At 49.6% G+C, this 12,658-nt stretch overlaps 1 protein-coding gene and 1 long non-coding RNA gene across 4 annotated transcripts; one reads left to right on the top strand and one right to left on the bottom strand.

The window, feature by feature from the left end:
- Positions 1 to 1,012: 1,012 nt before the first annotated feature.
- LOC131926250 (uncharacterized) lies at positions 1,013 to 2,368 on the bottom strand. The gene is made up of 2 exons (XR_009383460.1): positions 1,617 to 2,368; positions 1,013 to 1,153 (listed from the first exon to the last, which is right to left on the bottom strand). It is a non-coding gene; the product is annotated as an uncharacterized LOC131926250 (long non-coding RNA).
- Positions 1,720 to 10,675, top strand: LOC131926249 (serine protease 40-like). Of its 3 annotated transcripts, none has more exons than XM_059281576.1 (5): positions 1,720 to 1,859; positions 2,592 to 2,783; positions 4,499 to 4,773; positions 6,479 to 6,648; positions 10,159 to 10,675. In XM_059281576.1, the coding sequence occupies exons 1-5, from the start codon at positions 1,735 to 1,737 to the stop codon at positions 10,498 to 10,500; spliced, it is 1,104 nt and encodes a 367-aa protein (XP_059137559.1). In that variant the 5' UTR covers positions 1,720 to 1,734; the 3' UTR covers positions 10,501 to 10,675. The 3 variants fall into 3 exon arrangements, with proteins under 3 accessions (XP_059137559.1, XP_059137561.1, XP_059137560.1); XM_059281578.1 differs by having other exon boundaries at positions 1,749 to 1,859; positions 2,621 to 2,783; XM_059281577.1 differs by having other exon boundaries at positions 1,755 to 1,988; positions 2,621 to 2,783.
- Positions 10,676 to 12,658: the final 1,983 nt, after the last annotated feature.

A 12,658-nucleotide genomic window follows, 5' to 3' on the forward strand; every position in this document is an offset into this window, starting at 1 on the left:
TTGTTTATTTAAAAAAAGGATTTGAGAATCCAAATTATGATGACGAATGAGAGAATCCCAACCATAGAAGACCTGAAGGTCTATACAGAGAGGCAGTGATGAGGCAGTCATGTGGTTGGTTTTACAACCAATGAGAAGGCAGAACAGAAAGTCTATATAAAGACAAACAGACAGGAAGTAGGTCTCTTTCGGAGAGGTCTCTTGGCTAAAGAGGCTAGCTGCAGCAGACGGGTAAGGCTCTTAGCTCTGATCTCTTGGCTTTCTTCTTTGCATTGGTTCTGTGTTTCTTATTTAATAAGATGGTTGGTTACATCTACATAACACGCTCCTTAAACCCTCTTGGATACCTTAAACATGGTCTAAGAGGGGGTTTTCCCTGGCATGTTTCCCTGAGTGATGGGAGCTGCAGATGAGAAGGGTTAATGACATGTATTGATAACCGTTTGCTTATCTATACCTCCTGCTTTGCTTGAACCAAGTCTTCATGTTTTAAAGATCCAGAATTTTCAGTACCCTCCTCAAGTAATTCTCTCATTCATCATCATAATTTGGATTCTCAAATCCTTTTTTTAAATAAACAAACAAACAAACAAAAAAGCTATTTTAAATCTTTCAAAAGGAACTTGATTCTGGAGTGCTTCTATTTGGATCCAAATTCCTAGAGCCAAAAACAATAGAACATTTTCATACTAAGCAAAAAGGGAAAATATTGCCTGGGACCAACCAGTTGGATTAATATGCTGCTATTGACATAGAAAATGTTAATTTGAGGAAAGGGTAGAAACTAAAAATGACTATCATCCAATTTTTTCTGTAATTCGACTTTCCACATTCTTCCTCTGATGCTAATAGTAAAGTAATAAGATAGATGAGATTATCACAAACAGGGGTTACAAAACTTTAGGACTGGGGTGATAATTCAGTTGATGAAGTACTTACTTACCTTGCAAGTGTGAAGACCTGGGTTCAACTCCCAGAGACTAGAAAATTAAAAAAAAAAAAAAATCAGGGCTTGGTTGCATGCTTTATTATCCCAGCAGCCATGGAGGCAGAGACAGGTGGACCCCTGGGATTCACTGGCCAGTCTGCCTAGCCTTCTTGGCAAGTTAACAGGCCCAATTTTAGCTGAGAAGCTGTTGGCAGTTGATGATTGCTGTGGGAAAGAGAGTCACTTTTCTTTAGGAGTGTGGCCACCGGTAACTTTCCCATGTCCCAGTAGAAAAACCCTGCATCCACGTGCCATACCCATCGGATAAATAAACGAGGAAGGAGAATATAAAGTTGGGAATTCCCTGAAGAGAACTGAGGGTGTATATGAAGGGTGAAGATGACCAAGATCATTGTGTAAATGTATGAAAATTTCAAAGACTCAATAATTTTTTTTAAATTGTTAAGAGGGCTTGCTGCTCTTCCAGGGGACTCAAGTTTAGTTCCCAAAGATCCACATTGGGCAAATCACAACTGCATGTAACTCTGCTTCAGGAGATCTAATGCCCTCTTCTGACTCTGTGTGCTTTGTACTGGTGAGATAGTGACCTGCGGTCTGGGTGATGAGACTTTGCATATCCTAACAGAACGACACGGGGAAATTCTGGGATGCGGTGAATGCTTTTCACCTCCAGGGGGAGCCAGAGAAGAGAGCCGAGGACAAAACTTGCTCCAGTGCTGACTGCCTCCTGTGGACCTAGGTTTTCAGCTCACTTGCTCAGCTCCGCGAGGTGGGGTGGACGAGAGATGTCCCCTAGAGGCAGTTTGCCGGCGTCAGCGGTTGTCAGCACGTGCTTTCGGACCTGCCTGGGACCCAGGGGCAGGCCGGCCAGATGCGATGCAGAGCGCCAGGGCCCAGCCATCGGGCCTGGGTGGGTACAGAGCCTGCCTGCTGGCTGCTCTGCTCTGGCTCAGCCTCCTACCCCAGCATGCCCAGGCCATTAGCGCTACAAATATAACGACCACCCAGGCCACGAAGACTACTCCATCCCTATCTCAGAGTAAGGAGGCAGGGGCAAGAGTGACCCCCAAAGTAGGAGGCAGGTTTCCGGTGGGTTGTGTCCCCTCCCCTCTCCTTGGAACGTAGGCAGTTGGAAGGGCCTGCAGGCCTTTACATGGAAAGGGAGGAGCTTGAGACTGGGGGCCTATACCTGATGGCCCTCTCCTCTGCTGGCTCTTACCCATTGATCTCAATTCAGGGTCAAGGTTGTCTATGGCTGTACCACGGTCTTCTTTGGGTTGAGGTGGGAAGGCTTACCCACTCAAAATGACCTTGGGCCTGAAAAATAACGGCTTCTGCTAGCCTTGGTTTCTACCTTAGCTCCTGCCTCTTTAGAGCTGGGCTCCTCAAGTTAATGAGGACTGAGGAGAGCCTGGCGGCACCACCACCCCCTCCTTGCCTGCACGTCTGTTCTCTGGGCCTTGCTGAGAGGAAGCTTTGGGCTAATCCAACCCCTCTCCCTGCTCTTTGTCACATGAGCCACGCCACCCCACTCTTGACCTTGGCTATGCTCACCTGAAAAGGGAGAGGAGAGTCCATGGCGTCCCCTGGGGCCTGCTGATGCTGACATTAGGCCTACCAAGCACATGCATCCTGAATGCAGGTGCCTCGCGGCTGGGATTGTCTCCACAGTATGTGGCAGGACCAATTTCCAAGGGAAGATCTTTGGCGGCCAGATGGCAAAACCTGGGCGGTGGCCATGGCAGGCCAGTCTGCGCTTACATGGCAGTCATATCTGTGGAGCAGTCCTCATCGACAAAAACTGGGTAGCCGGCGCTGCCCACTGCTTCCAAAGGTGGGTATGTGTTCCCTCCCTGGGGCCCTTCTGCTGGGAAGGGGTGCAGGAGAGCGTCACTAGGAGGGAAGGAGAGAAGGAAGGATGCATATCAGCCATTTCCTTCTAGACTGTGTTCTGGGCTAGCTGGCTACACCCAGGAGTCCTCTGTGTTGTTGCCCTGCCCTTGGGTGTCGCCCTCCACCCAGACTGCCGACCCTGCTCATCACCTGACTCTCATCTTCTGCCAGTCTGAGTCTTGTATTACAGACAAAGGTCTCATATTTTGTCTCTCGCCCTGGGGATGTCCTCTCCCCCTCTCCGAGACTCAGCTAACTAGTGTGGTTGTCACAGGGATATACACACCCAGCTGTAATTCCAGCTAACTAAAATGACTTCCCCTCAGGCATAATTAAATTAGTGCTGGAGAACAGGTGTTAGTTCTGAAGTGGTCATCTCCAATCCTTTCTTTTCTCTTTCACGAATGTTAGGGATCAAAACTTTGTTCCCTTCAAGTATACTTCAGTATCTGACACGTGCTTACCTCTAGACAGTCTCTGCAGATGGCAGCAGACCTGGCTTCTCCGGGAAGCCATGGGCATTGTGTCCTGACCTAGCTAGACACAGCACAGGCTCAGTGCTTAGTGAAAGTGACAGTCCCAGGATCCTATTCCCAAGACTGGATACAGTCGGGACCTCTGTGGACAAGCATCTGGCATCCTCTGGCCAGGGCTCTCTGCAGGCTTTATCCGGGCATGTTTATTGGAAGTTCATTTGGGTTCAGGCCACTCTTACACTGGGGCATAGTTCTCTCCAGAGGCATCCTGGTACCGTGGGGGCAGGGGGGGGGGTGGTGTTTCTATCTCTCCTGTAATGGGGGATGTCACTCTTCCTAGAGCTGGAATGATCTATGTACTAGTAAAGTCAGGCAGATGTATCTTGGGCTAACTGTGTGCCCAAAGGAAGCAAGGAGGACAAATTACTGCATATGGGTTCCATTTACATATACAGCACCCATGTGTGCCAAACCCAATGTGGAGGGTCATGTGGAGGATGTGTGAGACCCACTTATCAGGAAAGGGAGGCCAAGGCCACTTCCCGAGGTGGTAGATCATGAAGGTATGTCAAGGAAATGCCATGAGTCATATAGCTAAAGGTGCCTTTAAGGAAGGGGGTTCAGGAATGTGGAGTGGACATGTATGAGAGCCATATTAGTGGACATGTGGACTAGAATATAATTTGTGTTCCAGAAATAGTAAGCTTTCACTTATTATTCTATTTCCTCCACAAATACTTCTTGAGTGCCCTTGGTCAGATAGGAATGCAATACTGAGAGAAGACAGTGTGTGAGGATTGGGGTATGAGTCATGCCAGACAGTGGCGGGGGGTGGGGAGCAGTCTTTGAGAAGGTCATATAGTTAAAAGACAGATCCGGGCAGGGCTCAGTGAGTCTTTGCTCCTCCAAGATGAAGGGGTGCAGTCTGATGTACCTCTGATGGTTCTACCCAGTCATAACATTTACAGCCCCATGGATTCTGAGGTGCCAGAAGCCTTCAAAAGATCTGTATTCTTAAGCCCATGTGTGGTCATCCTGCCCCTCAAGAGGGGAAAAAAACCAGTATAAAGAAAGGAGGCAATACTTGACATGAGAAAGAGATAAGGTCTGGCTGTCTGAAGAGTGGGCAGTCACAGGGACAGTGCTGAGCGGACACTTACAGATCCTCCCCTTGCAATAGGTCTCACAACCCAAGAGACTACCACATCAGGCTAGGGTACACCAAGCTGAGCAGTCCCACCATGTACAGCAGGGAGTTGTCAGTGTACAAGCTCATCGTTCACAAAGACTACGACAAATTCTACCGCCAGGGGAGCGACATCGTCCTGATGCAGCTGGAATCGCCCGTGGAGTTCAGTTCCCACATCCTCCCAGCCTGTGTCCCAGACAAAAACACAAAAATCCCCAGTCACAAGGCCTGCTGGGCAAGCGGCTGGGGGCATCTCAGAGAGGATGGTGAGTACACAGAACAGGTGAAGAGGGGGAGGGGCAGGAGACTGTGGAGGCCTTTCCTGGGGTTGTGAACCTCAGTTTCTGGTTCAAAAGCAGAGCTCCACCTTCCAGATCAGAAGTGTGGGCTCTTTGACTCCAGAGCCCTGAGTGTGGCTGACCCTGTGCACCACAAGGCTCTCACCAAACAGTGGTTGCTCTACCCAGGCCAGGAAAGACATGGGGTGTCCTTAAGAAGATGAGAGAGACCAGGCATGGGGCAGGTTGGGGTGTTTACCTGGGGAACACTCACCTCTGTGAATCTCACTGCCCAACCCTCAAGGCAAGGGAAGACTTCCTGTTCTACCAGCTTGTACAACCTGTCTGCATGTGGTTCTGATCCATGAATCCATGGATCCAGTCACCTGTGGACCAAAAGCCTTAGTGTTGGGGGGTGACATTCTCCTTGTCCTTGTCCCCTAAACAATATGGTATTGTGACTATGTGTATCCCATTTGCCCTGTGTCAGAGAGTGTCATCTAGAGATGATTTCAAGTGTGCAGGAAGATATGCACAGGTTCTCTGCAGACACTATGCAGCAGGAATTCAGTGTCTTCAGAGTTTAGTATCCTGGGCCACAGAAGAGCCTGCTGATGACAATAAGGGACGACTGTAGATGCTTAGACTGAGAGTACAGAGATCCTTGGCAAGGATTTTATGCTGGACTGAATGCTTTTGACTTAAGACAGTATAATGGCACGTGAAATAAAGTGAATATAAATTTGACGGGAAACTTAGGGTCCCAATCTGGCAGAGCAGCCCCGAGGAGGCTTGCAGGCAGATGTTTCTCTGAGGTCAGGGCTAGGGTCCCATCCCTGCTCCTGGGCTCTGAGTGTCGGGCTCACCAGCATTAGAGGGTATGGTCCTTCACTCTCTAAGGCCAAGTCAGGGCGACAGGGTCTCCAGGTCCGGCCAGGGGATGAGAGTGGGAACAGAGAGGGAAGGTGTGGGCTGGGGCGGCACTCAGAGCAGAGAAGCTGCTCCCTAAGAGCTGGACCTTCAGCCATCTTCGGTCATGCCCTCTCCTGACCATGGTTGCTGGGCCTGGGGCAGGCTTGGGTCTGCTACACGCAGGCAGCCCTGGCCACCCTTGAGGGATGTGCACAGTGGCCCCTGCCTGAGGTGCTGCTGTCACTCGGCTCCCATGAGGTGACCCCAGGCCAGATCTGTGAGAGGACCTGGAAACGGAACTCATGTCTCCAGGTGCAGTTTCTCCTTGGGATTGGCCAGTCTTCTTGTCACGCTCTTAAAGGTTTCTGGCCCATGTCCTATGTCGCTGCTGCACGTGGGCTCCAGTGTCCCCGTGTCCAGCTCGGGCCCCACAGAGCAGCCAGAGCTGTTTGCAAGCTGAGTTCCCCTTCCTTGGCTTCTGTGTCCTCAGGTGCAGTCTCAGTCCCCTAGCCTGGTGAGGAGGCTCTGCCTGGGGCCTCAACACTGCGACCTTTACAGTCACCCTGATTTCCAGCCTGTTCCTGTCTTCCACACCCCTCTGATTGCCCTTGAATGCCATTTCCCCTGGTCACTGCATGCCTGTTGTGAGCCCTTCCCTGCCACTGTGGCCTAGAGTGGCTGCCCCCCACCTCCACCACCCGCACGCACCAGCAATCACCTAGAAGGGAGCTGGCATCTTTTCTCTGCTGATTCCTCTCATCTGACCCCCTCCCTCCCACAGTGCGCCAGCCTTTACCTGACGAACTCCGTGAAGTAAAGCTTATCCTCATGGACAACGAACAGTGTAAATCCTTTTTCCCAGAACCATCCTCTGGCTCCTCTAGAAGCTACTACATATACGACGATATGGTGTGCGCGGCTGACTATGGGATGACAAAATCCATCTGTGCAGTAAGTGGAACCTGCCCAGATGCTCACCCTTACACCATTGTCTTGTTTCAGCCCCTTCCTTATGTGTATTCTCTGGACCTTGTCTCACCCATCTGGTTGTGTCTTTCAAACACATCGTTGAAGAACAGCCCACTAGGAAACAGGCAACACCTGTACTGCCTTCGAGATTTTTAGAAATTAATTCAATGGGCCCACAAGAGGGCCAAGTGGATAGAGGTGCTTGCCACCAAACCTAATGTCTGGAATTTGACCACAAACCTACTTGGTAGAAAGGGAGAACCAACTCCTACAAGCAGCCCTCTGAGTTCCATACCTGTGTCTTGAGTGTGGTATACGTGCTCACAGACACACACATACACACACACAGACACACACAGACACACACAGACACACACAGACACACACACACACACACACACGCAAGTACATACACAGATGCAAAATGAATAACATTTAATTAAAATAAGAAATTGATACACTGATGTAAACAGCACCCAAAGGGTCCTCCTCAAGCCCTTGCCTTTCCCTCACTCCCAGAACGGTTCTGTCATGGCTTTGGAAGCCAAGACTATGGCTTCCTGTTGAGACTCTACCTGAACATGCATCAGGCAGGATGCAGGCTTCTGCCTGACTGCTTTTTACTCCACCAATGCTATCCAGCCATGCCACTATATGGATACACTACCCTCTTCCTTATCTGTTCTCACCCTGGTGGCACTTGGCAGTTCCTATGAGAGGTCTTTGCAATGGCTTCGTCCTGAACATCTTCGAGGGGTCATCATGCTAGTAGTAGAATCATCTTGTCATGAGATACACATGTGTTCTTGTCTTACACATACTCCAAGCAGCTCTCCAATATGGTTGTCCTGATTTGTGTTCCCACCATGAAGAGTTTAGATTGCTCCACATTGTACCAGTTTTTTTGGGTTATTTTATTTTAACCATTAGGTATAATCTTTTCTTTCCTTCTTTCTTCCTTCCTTCCCTTCTTTCTTTTTTTCTTTTTTATTTTTTTATTGTTTTGTTTTGTTTTGTTTTTCCAGACAGGGTTTCTCGGTGTAGCCCTGGCTGTCCTGGAACTCACTCTGTAGACCAGGCTGGCCTTGAACTCACAGAGATCCACCTGCCTCTGCTGGGATTAAAGGTGTGTGCCACCACTGCCCAGTAGTATATGATTTTCTTTTCATTTGCATTTTTTCTGATGACTAATGAAGATGGACATTTTTTCATTCGTTTTCCCCATGAAGTATATTCTCAAGATCGTGAGGTTGTTTTGGCACCAATGGTCATGTGTCTTTCACAATGATTCACAGGAACTCTTATATCTGGGGCATGAGCTCATCACTAGTTTGTGTGCAGTCTGTGTTGTTTACATTTAATGGTGTGGGGGGTTACTGAAACCAGAAAGGAAGTGGGCACCTAGAAGTGTCTCCTATGGCCTCTGCTTGTCCTGGTGTCTGTCTGTCTTTCTCTTCCCTGGGCTGTCCTCTTGGCTCAGAAGCATATGACTTTGCATCTTATGTATACTTTCCCTGCTCCTCAAGAATGCCCAATAATTCTCAACACCTCCTTCCCAGCCATGCTCACCCTGCAGTGTGAGCATGTGCCCTTAATGCCCCCAACCCTCAGCTAGCCCAGTCCATCACATGCTCCTCCTCACCTGTTCCTTTGCTCTTTTATTCCCTCGTCTCCTCTTTCTGACAGTAGTGCCCACAATCTCTTTCTGTTCTTGCCTTGAATTTTTGTTGTTGCTGCTGGTTTTGTTTGTTTCAAATCTATTTATCTATTCACCTGCTATCTGTCTGTCTATCTGCCTGTCTATTCTTCTATCTGTCTGTCTGTCTATCTAATGTATCGATCTATCATCTGTTTGTTTGTCTAGAAATGACCTTACTGTGTAGCTCAAGTTGGTCTTGAACTTGCGATCCTTGTGCCTCTGCCTCTGGAGTACCAGGATTGCATGCATGAAGTACCCAGCTTGCTTTGCATTTAAAAATAATCAAGTAATTTAGTCTACCCCCCTCCCCCGGTGTGTGTGTGTGTGTTTGTGAGTGTGTGAGTGCACGCACACCCAGGAGGGTCAGAGGGCAACTTAAGGTAGTTGTTTCTCTCCACAATGCAGTTTCTGGAGATTGAACTCATCTCACTTGCTTTGCATTTACAATAGAAAAAAAGGGTCAATCCTGTGTGCTGAGTGGTTCCACCCACTGACCGCCTCCCTGTTTACTGTAACCTGCCCAGACCAGGCCTGCAGCCCTGTCTCGAAGCTCCAGAACTTTCACCAGGGCCTCTTGCTTCCCTGCTGAGCAACTGTGTCTCTGCCCACAGCTTGCCACAGTCGAGCCTCAATAATTCCATCCAATCTTGATGCAGAGAAGTCCTCTTGTGACTTGGCCATCCCCTCATCCCCTTGAGGGTTCTTCTGTCACCTTGCAACTCATTATCCCTCTGGAGGTTCGTCAGGTGTGTGCCCACAATCCTGAGCATTCTGTGAACAAAGACTGTTCTGACGTGTGTTTCAACACAAGGTTGTTGGGGACTATGTTATTTTGCCTCCTGCCTTTTGGTCTGAGATAGGAGTGTTTCTACCCATGATCCCAGGGACCTTCCTATCTCAAGGCCCTGCTGTGCTTGGAGTCCCCACCTCTCTTCTGGAGCCTGAGAACTCTCCATGGTTCTATCCTGGCTGGGCTCCTGCGACAGCTCCGCACATCCTACAGCTTGGCATCTTCTAAAGGAGCTCAGGCAAGGAACTGAAGAATCACTAGTCATGTTAGTAGACAAAACACAAAGGTACGTGTGGGATGCTGTGCTGGGACAAGGGATTCAATCAAAGATTACAGGCCATGCCTCCAGGGCAATGAGTCAGTCACCAACTGTCTTCATTGGGGTTTCTGTTGCTGGGAAGAGACACCATGACCACAGCAACTCTTACAAAGGAAAACATTTCACTGGGGTGGCTGGCTTACAGCTCAGAAGTTCAGTCCATTATCATCATGATGGGACATGGCAACATGCAGGCAGACATGGGGAGAAATAGCTGAGGGTCCCACATCTTGCAGGCAACAAGTGGACTGTTTCAGTGAGTGGTATTTTGAGCATATATGAGACCTCAAAGCCCACCTCCACAGTGACACACTTCCTCCAACAAGGTCACACCTTCTAATAGTGCCACTGTAGGAGCCATTTTCTTTCAAACCACCATCCTGACCATTTGGGACCTCAAAGACATCTCCCACATAGACAGCAGGGCAGAGAGCAGATGCTCAGCTCCTAGACTCTCCACCAAATGGTATTCAGGGTCTCCTTGGTAGCTTTGAGGAATAGGGCTCCATGAAGATACTGACCCAAGAGGCCTCCTGTGCTTAGATTTTTAAAATTGCTCCGATGGTCCTGATGGGCACCACTCAGACAGCAGAGACACCTGGTATTGGTTATATTCACTCCATCCGGGTCAGTGTGTGTCCCTTCTGGTGTCAGACCTGCTCTCTGTGTCCTCTCTCTTCTCAGGGAGATTCCGGGGGCCCCCTCGTCTGCTTGCTGCATGGCTCCTGGTACTTGGTGGGGCTGACCAGCTGGAGCGCATCATGTGAGACCCCAATCGCCAGCCCCAGTGTCTTTGCCAGGGTCTCCTACTTTGACAACTGGATTAAAGAACACAAGAAAGCATCGCCTGATCCAGAGACACAGAGGCCCTACAGGCCCCCTCCGCACCAAAGACCCCCTCCCTACAGGCCAAGACCCCCTGGGGATGGGACTCCCTGGAACAGTAACAAAGACCAAGGCACTATCATCTGCATGGCCCTGCTGTCTTCTCAGGTCCTCCTCTTCCTCCTCCTCCAGTTGGTTTAGTTCAGGAACATGTCATGGAACCACAGGGCCTTCCACAGCCAGCATTCCTGAGAACTCCTCACTGTGTGCTGTTTTCCATGCCTCCATCTGGGGCTCCCCTGTCCGTCTGAGGCCATACTTGCCCTAGGTCAGACAAAATACAAAAATAAAAATAAACAAAAAGAAAAAAACTAAAGAGAGACTTCTGACTTTTCCTGTCCCCCCAGTACCACTCCTCATACTCCTTCAGGGTTTCCAGCTGCTCAGTCCCAGAAGGCCACCTCCTCCCTAGGTGGGGACAGTAGTTGAGGCAGCCAGGGAGCTGGTCTACCAATGCAGGAGCCGACTCTCTCCCAGCTGGCTTCCAGAGACTTCCGTCCACCCCTGTCCCCTAAGGCTGTGTGTTCTTTTGGATTGAGCCAAGCCCTCACCATGTAGCTGCAGCAGCTTGTGTTCCTGGAGCAAGCCCCAGCTGAGGCATGAGGGGCGTCTTGCAAGCTCAAGGTCACAGCAGTGCTTCTAGAGAGTTTGACAGCGAGCTGGGAGGGTCCCCGAGGTCTGACATCTCAATAGCAATCCTCAGAGCTCTTCTGCGAAGGTCAGCAACCACCCCAATATTACACCTCCATCCTCCAAACCCCACCCCCTTGTCTGATAAGCCCAGCTCACTGGCTGAGGCTGGGCAGACCTGGGAATGACTCTGTAGCACTCAGATGCCCCACAGACCCATCTGTGTCACCACATCCTATTCAGTCTGCATGGGAGCTCACTAGGGCTCCACACCACAGACTCCACCCTTCAACATCAACTGTAGATAAGGGAGCCACTGGCTCTTTGCAGACCCATGATGCTCTGGGAGAAATCCAGGTGCTTTGAGCAATCCTCTCCAAGCCTGTTTGAATATCCCAGGCCCTTCCCAGCAGGTGGGAACAAAATGACCCTTAGGTACATGATCAGAACGCTGTGCCCCGTTCAAAGCCTTCTGCTGCTAATGTCAAGATCCCCAGTGTGCATCCTGCCCCTCCCTCCCTCTCTGCAGGTCCTCCTCTGCCCTTCCCTCCCTCCCTCCTTTCCTTTCTTCCTGTGCCTAGAATACCCATTCTGGCTCTGTTACTAAGTTTCCATCACTGTGACAAAATGCCTGAGGAAATCCATGTAAAAAGCGGCCAGGTTGTTATTCTGGCTCATGGTTTCAAGAGGTTAAGCCCTTGGGGTTGTGTTTTGCAGTGACTGGAGGGCCTCAGAATGCCACAAAATCACACCATACAGCAGACCTCACTAGAAAGAGATTTATGGGGGGGGGGGGGGGCGGTGCATATGCAAAAGGCTGCCTCTGAGCAGGGACGGAAAAGATAGAGAGCAGGCCATGAAGACAAGTGCGGACTTTAGAAGGGGCATGGCGCATTCACATACGTGACTGGAAAATACGTGACTGGAGACAGTGGAGACACTTTGCATTGGCTGCTAGTGATGATGGAACTGCTAGAGCAGAGTCATTGAAGGTGGGGTGGGGGATGGGGAACCACCTGGTTCTGGAATGTGGGTAGTTCTCAGTTTACCAACATTCCTCCCTCCTGTTTATTATAAAAGGCAAAGAAATAGGAGGGGTGCCTGCTGAGGCAGGAATGGGGGTGCTGTGCTCTTTAAACTGCTTCCTGTTGTTTGGAGGGAGTCAACATCTTTGGGCCACTATTGATCCTCACTGTCAGGACATATTGGGTAGTCACAAGTCTCCAGCTCTGTAGCTAGGGGTCGATAGTCCTGTAACAACAACTGATTAAAGGGTTTTTTTGTTTATTTGTTTGTTTTTTAATTTGTCGTTGAAGAAACGTAGAGAAGAAATTGATAAAGCAGGGTGCAATTAGTAAAAGCAGGAAAAAGAGAAGGAGGGGAGTCAGGAAGGGCAGTATCCAATTCCATATGAGGTTCTCAAAGGCCCAGGGGCTGGAGGCATCGAGATGTTCCTTACATTTGGGGAGGTCTGTTTGAAGTTGTTGGGTTTTGTTTTTTACTGTATCGGGGATGAGGGCAGATATCAAGGGTTAGGGTTTATTACAGTCTAGGGAATTTAACAGCCCTACAAAATGTATCCCAGATGCCTTAAAGCAGTTCGTCAGGCCAAAGAGGGTGATATGAAAAAGGTAGGGAGTTGAGGCAAGGCTGGACTTGGGGCAGTTGG

The sequence above is a fragment of the Peromyscus eremicus genome, chromosome 16_21, assembly GCF_949786415.1.
Source record: "Peromyscus eremicus chromosome 16_21, PerEre_H2_v1, whole genome shotgun sequence".
In the NCBI taxonomy this organism is placed as follows: Eukaryota; Metazoa; Chordata; class Mammalia; order Rodentia; family Cricetidae; genus Peromyscus; species Peromyscus eremicus.

What these genes read in the sequence shown, in the direction of transcription:
- LOC131926249 (XM_059281577.1), top strand. Translation starts at nt 1,826, where the DNA reads ATGCAGAGCGCCAGGGCCCAGCCATCGGGCCTGGGTGGGTACAGAGCC. An exon ending in GCTGCCCACTGCTTCCAAAG is followed by an intron (nt 2,784 to 4,498) that starts GTGGGTATGTGT and finishes CCCTTGCAATAG; the next exon opens with GTCTCACAACCCAAGAGACT. An exon ending in TGACAAAATCCATCTGTGCA is followed by an intron (nt 6,649 to 10,158) that starts GTAAGTGGAACC and finishes CTCTCTTCTCAG; the next exon opens with GGAGATTCCGGGGGCCCCCT.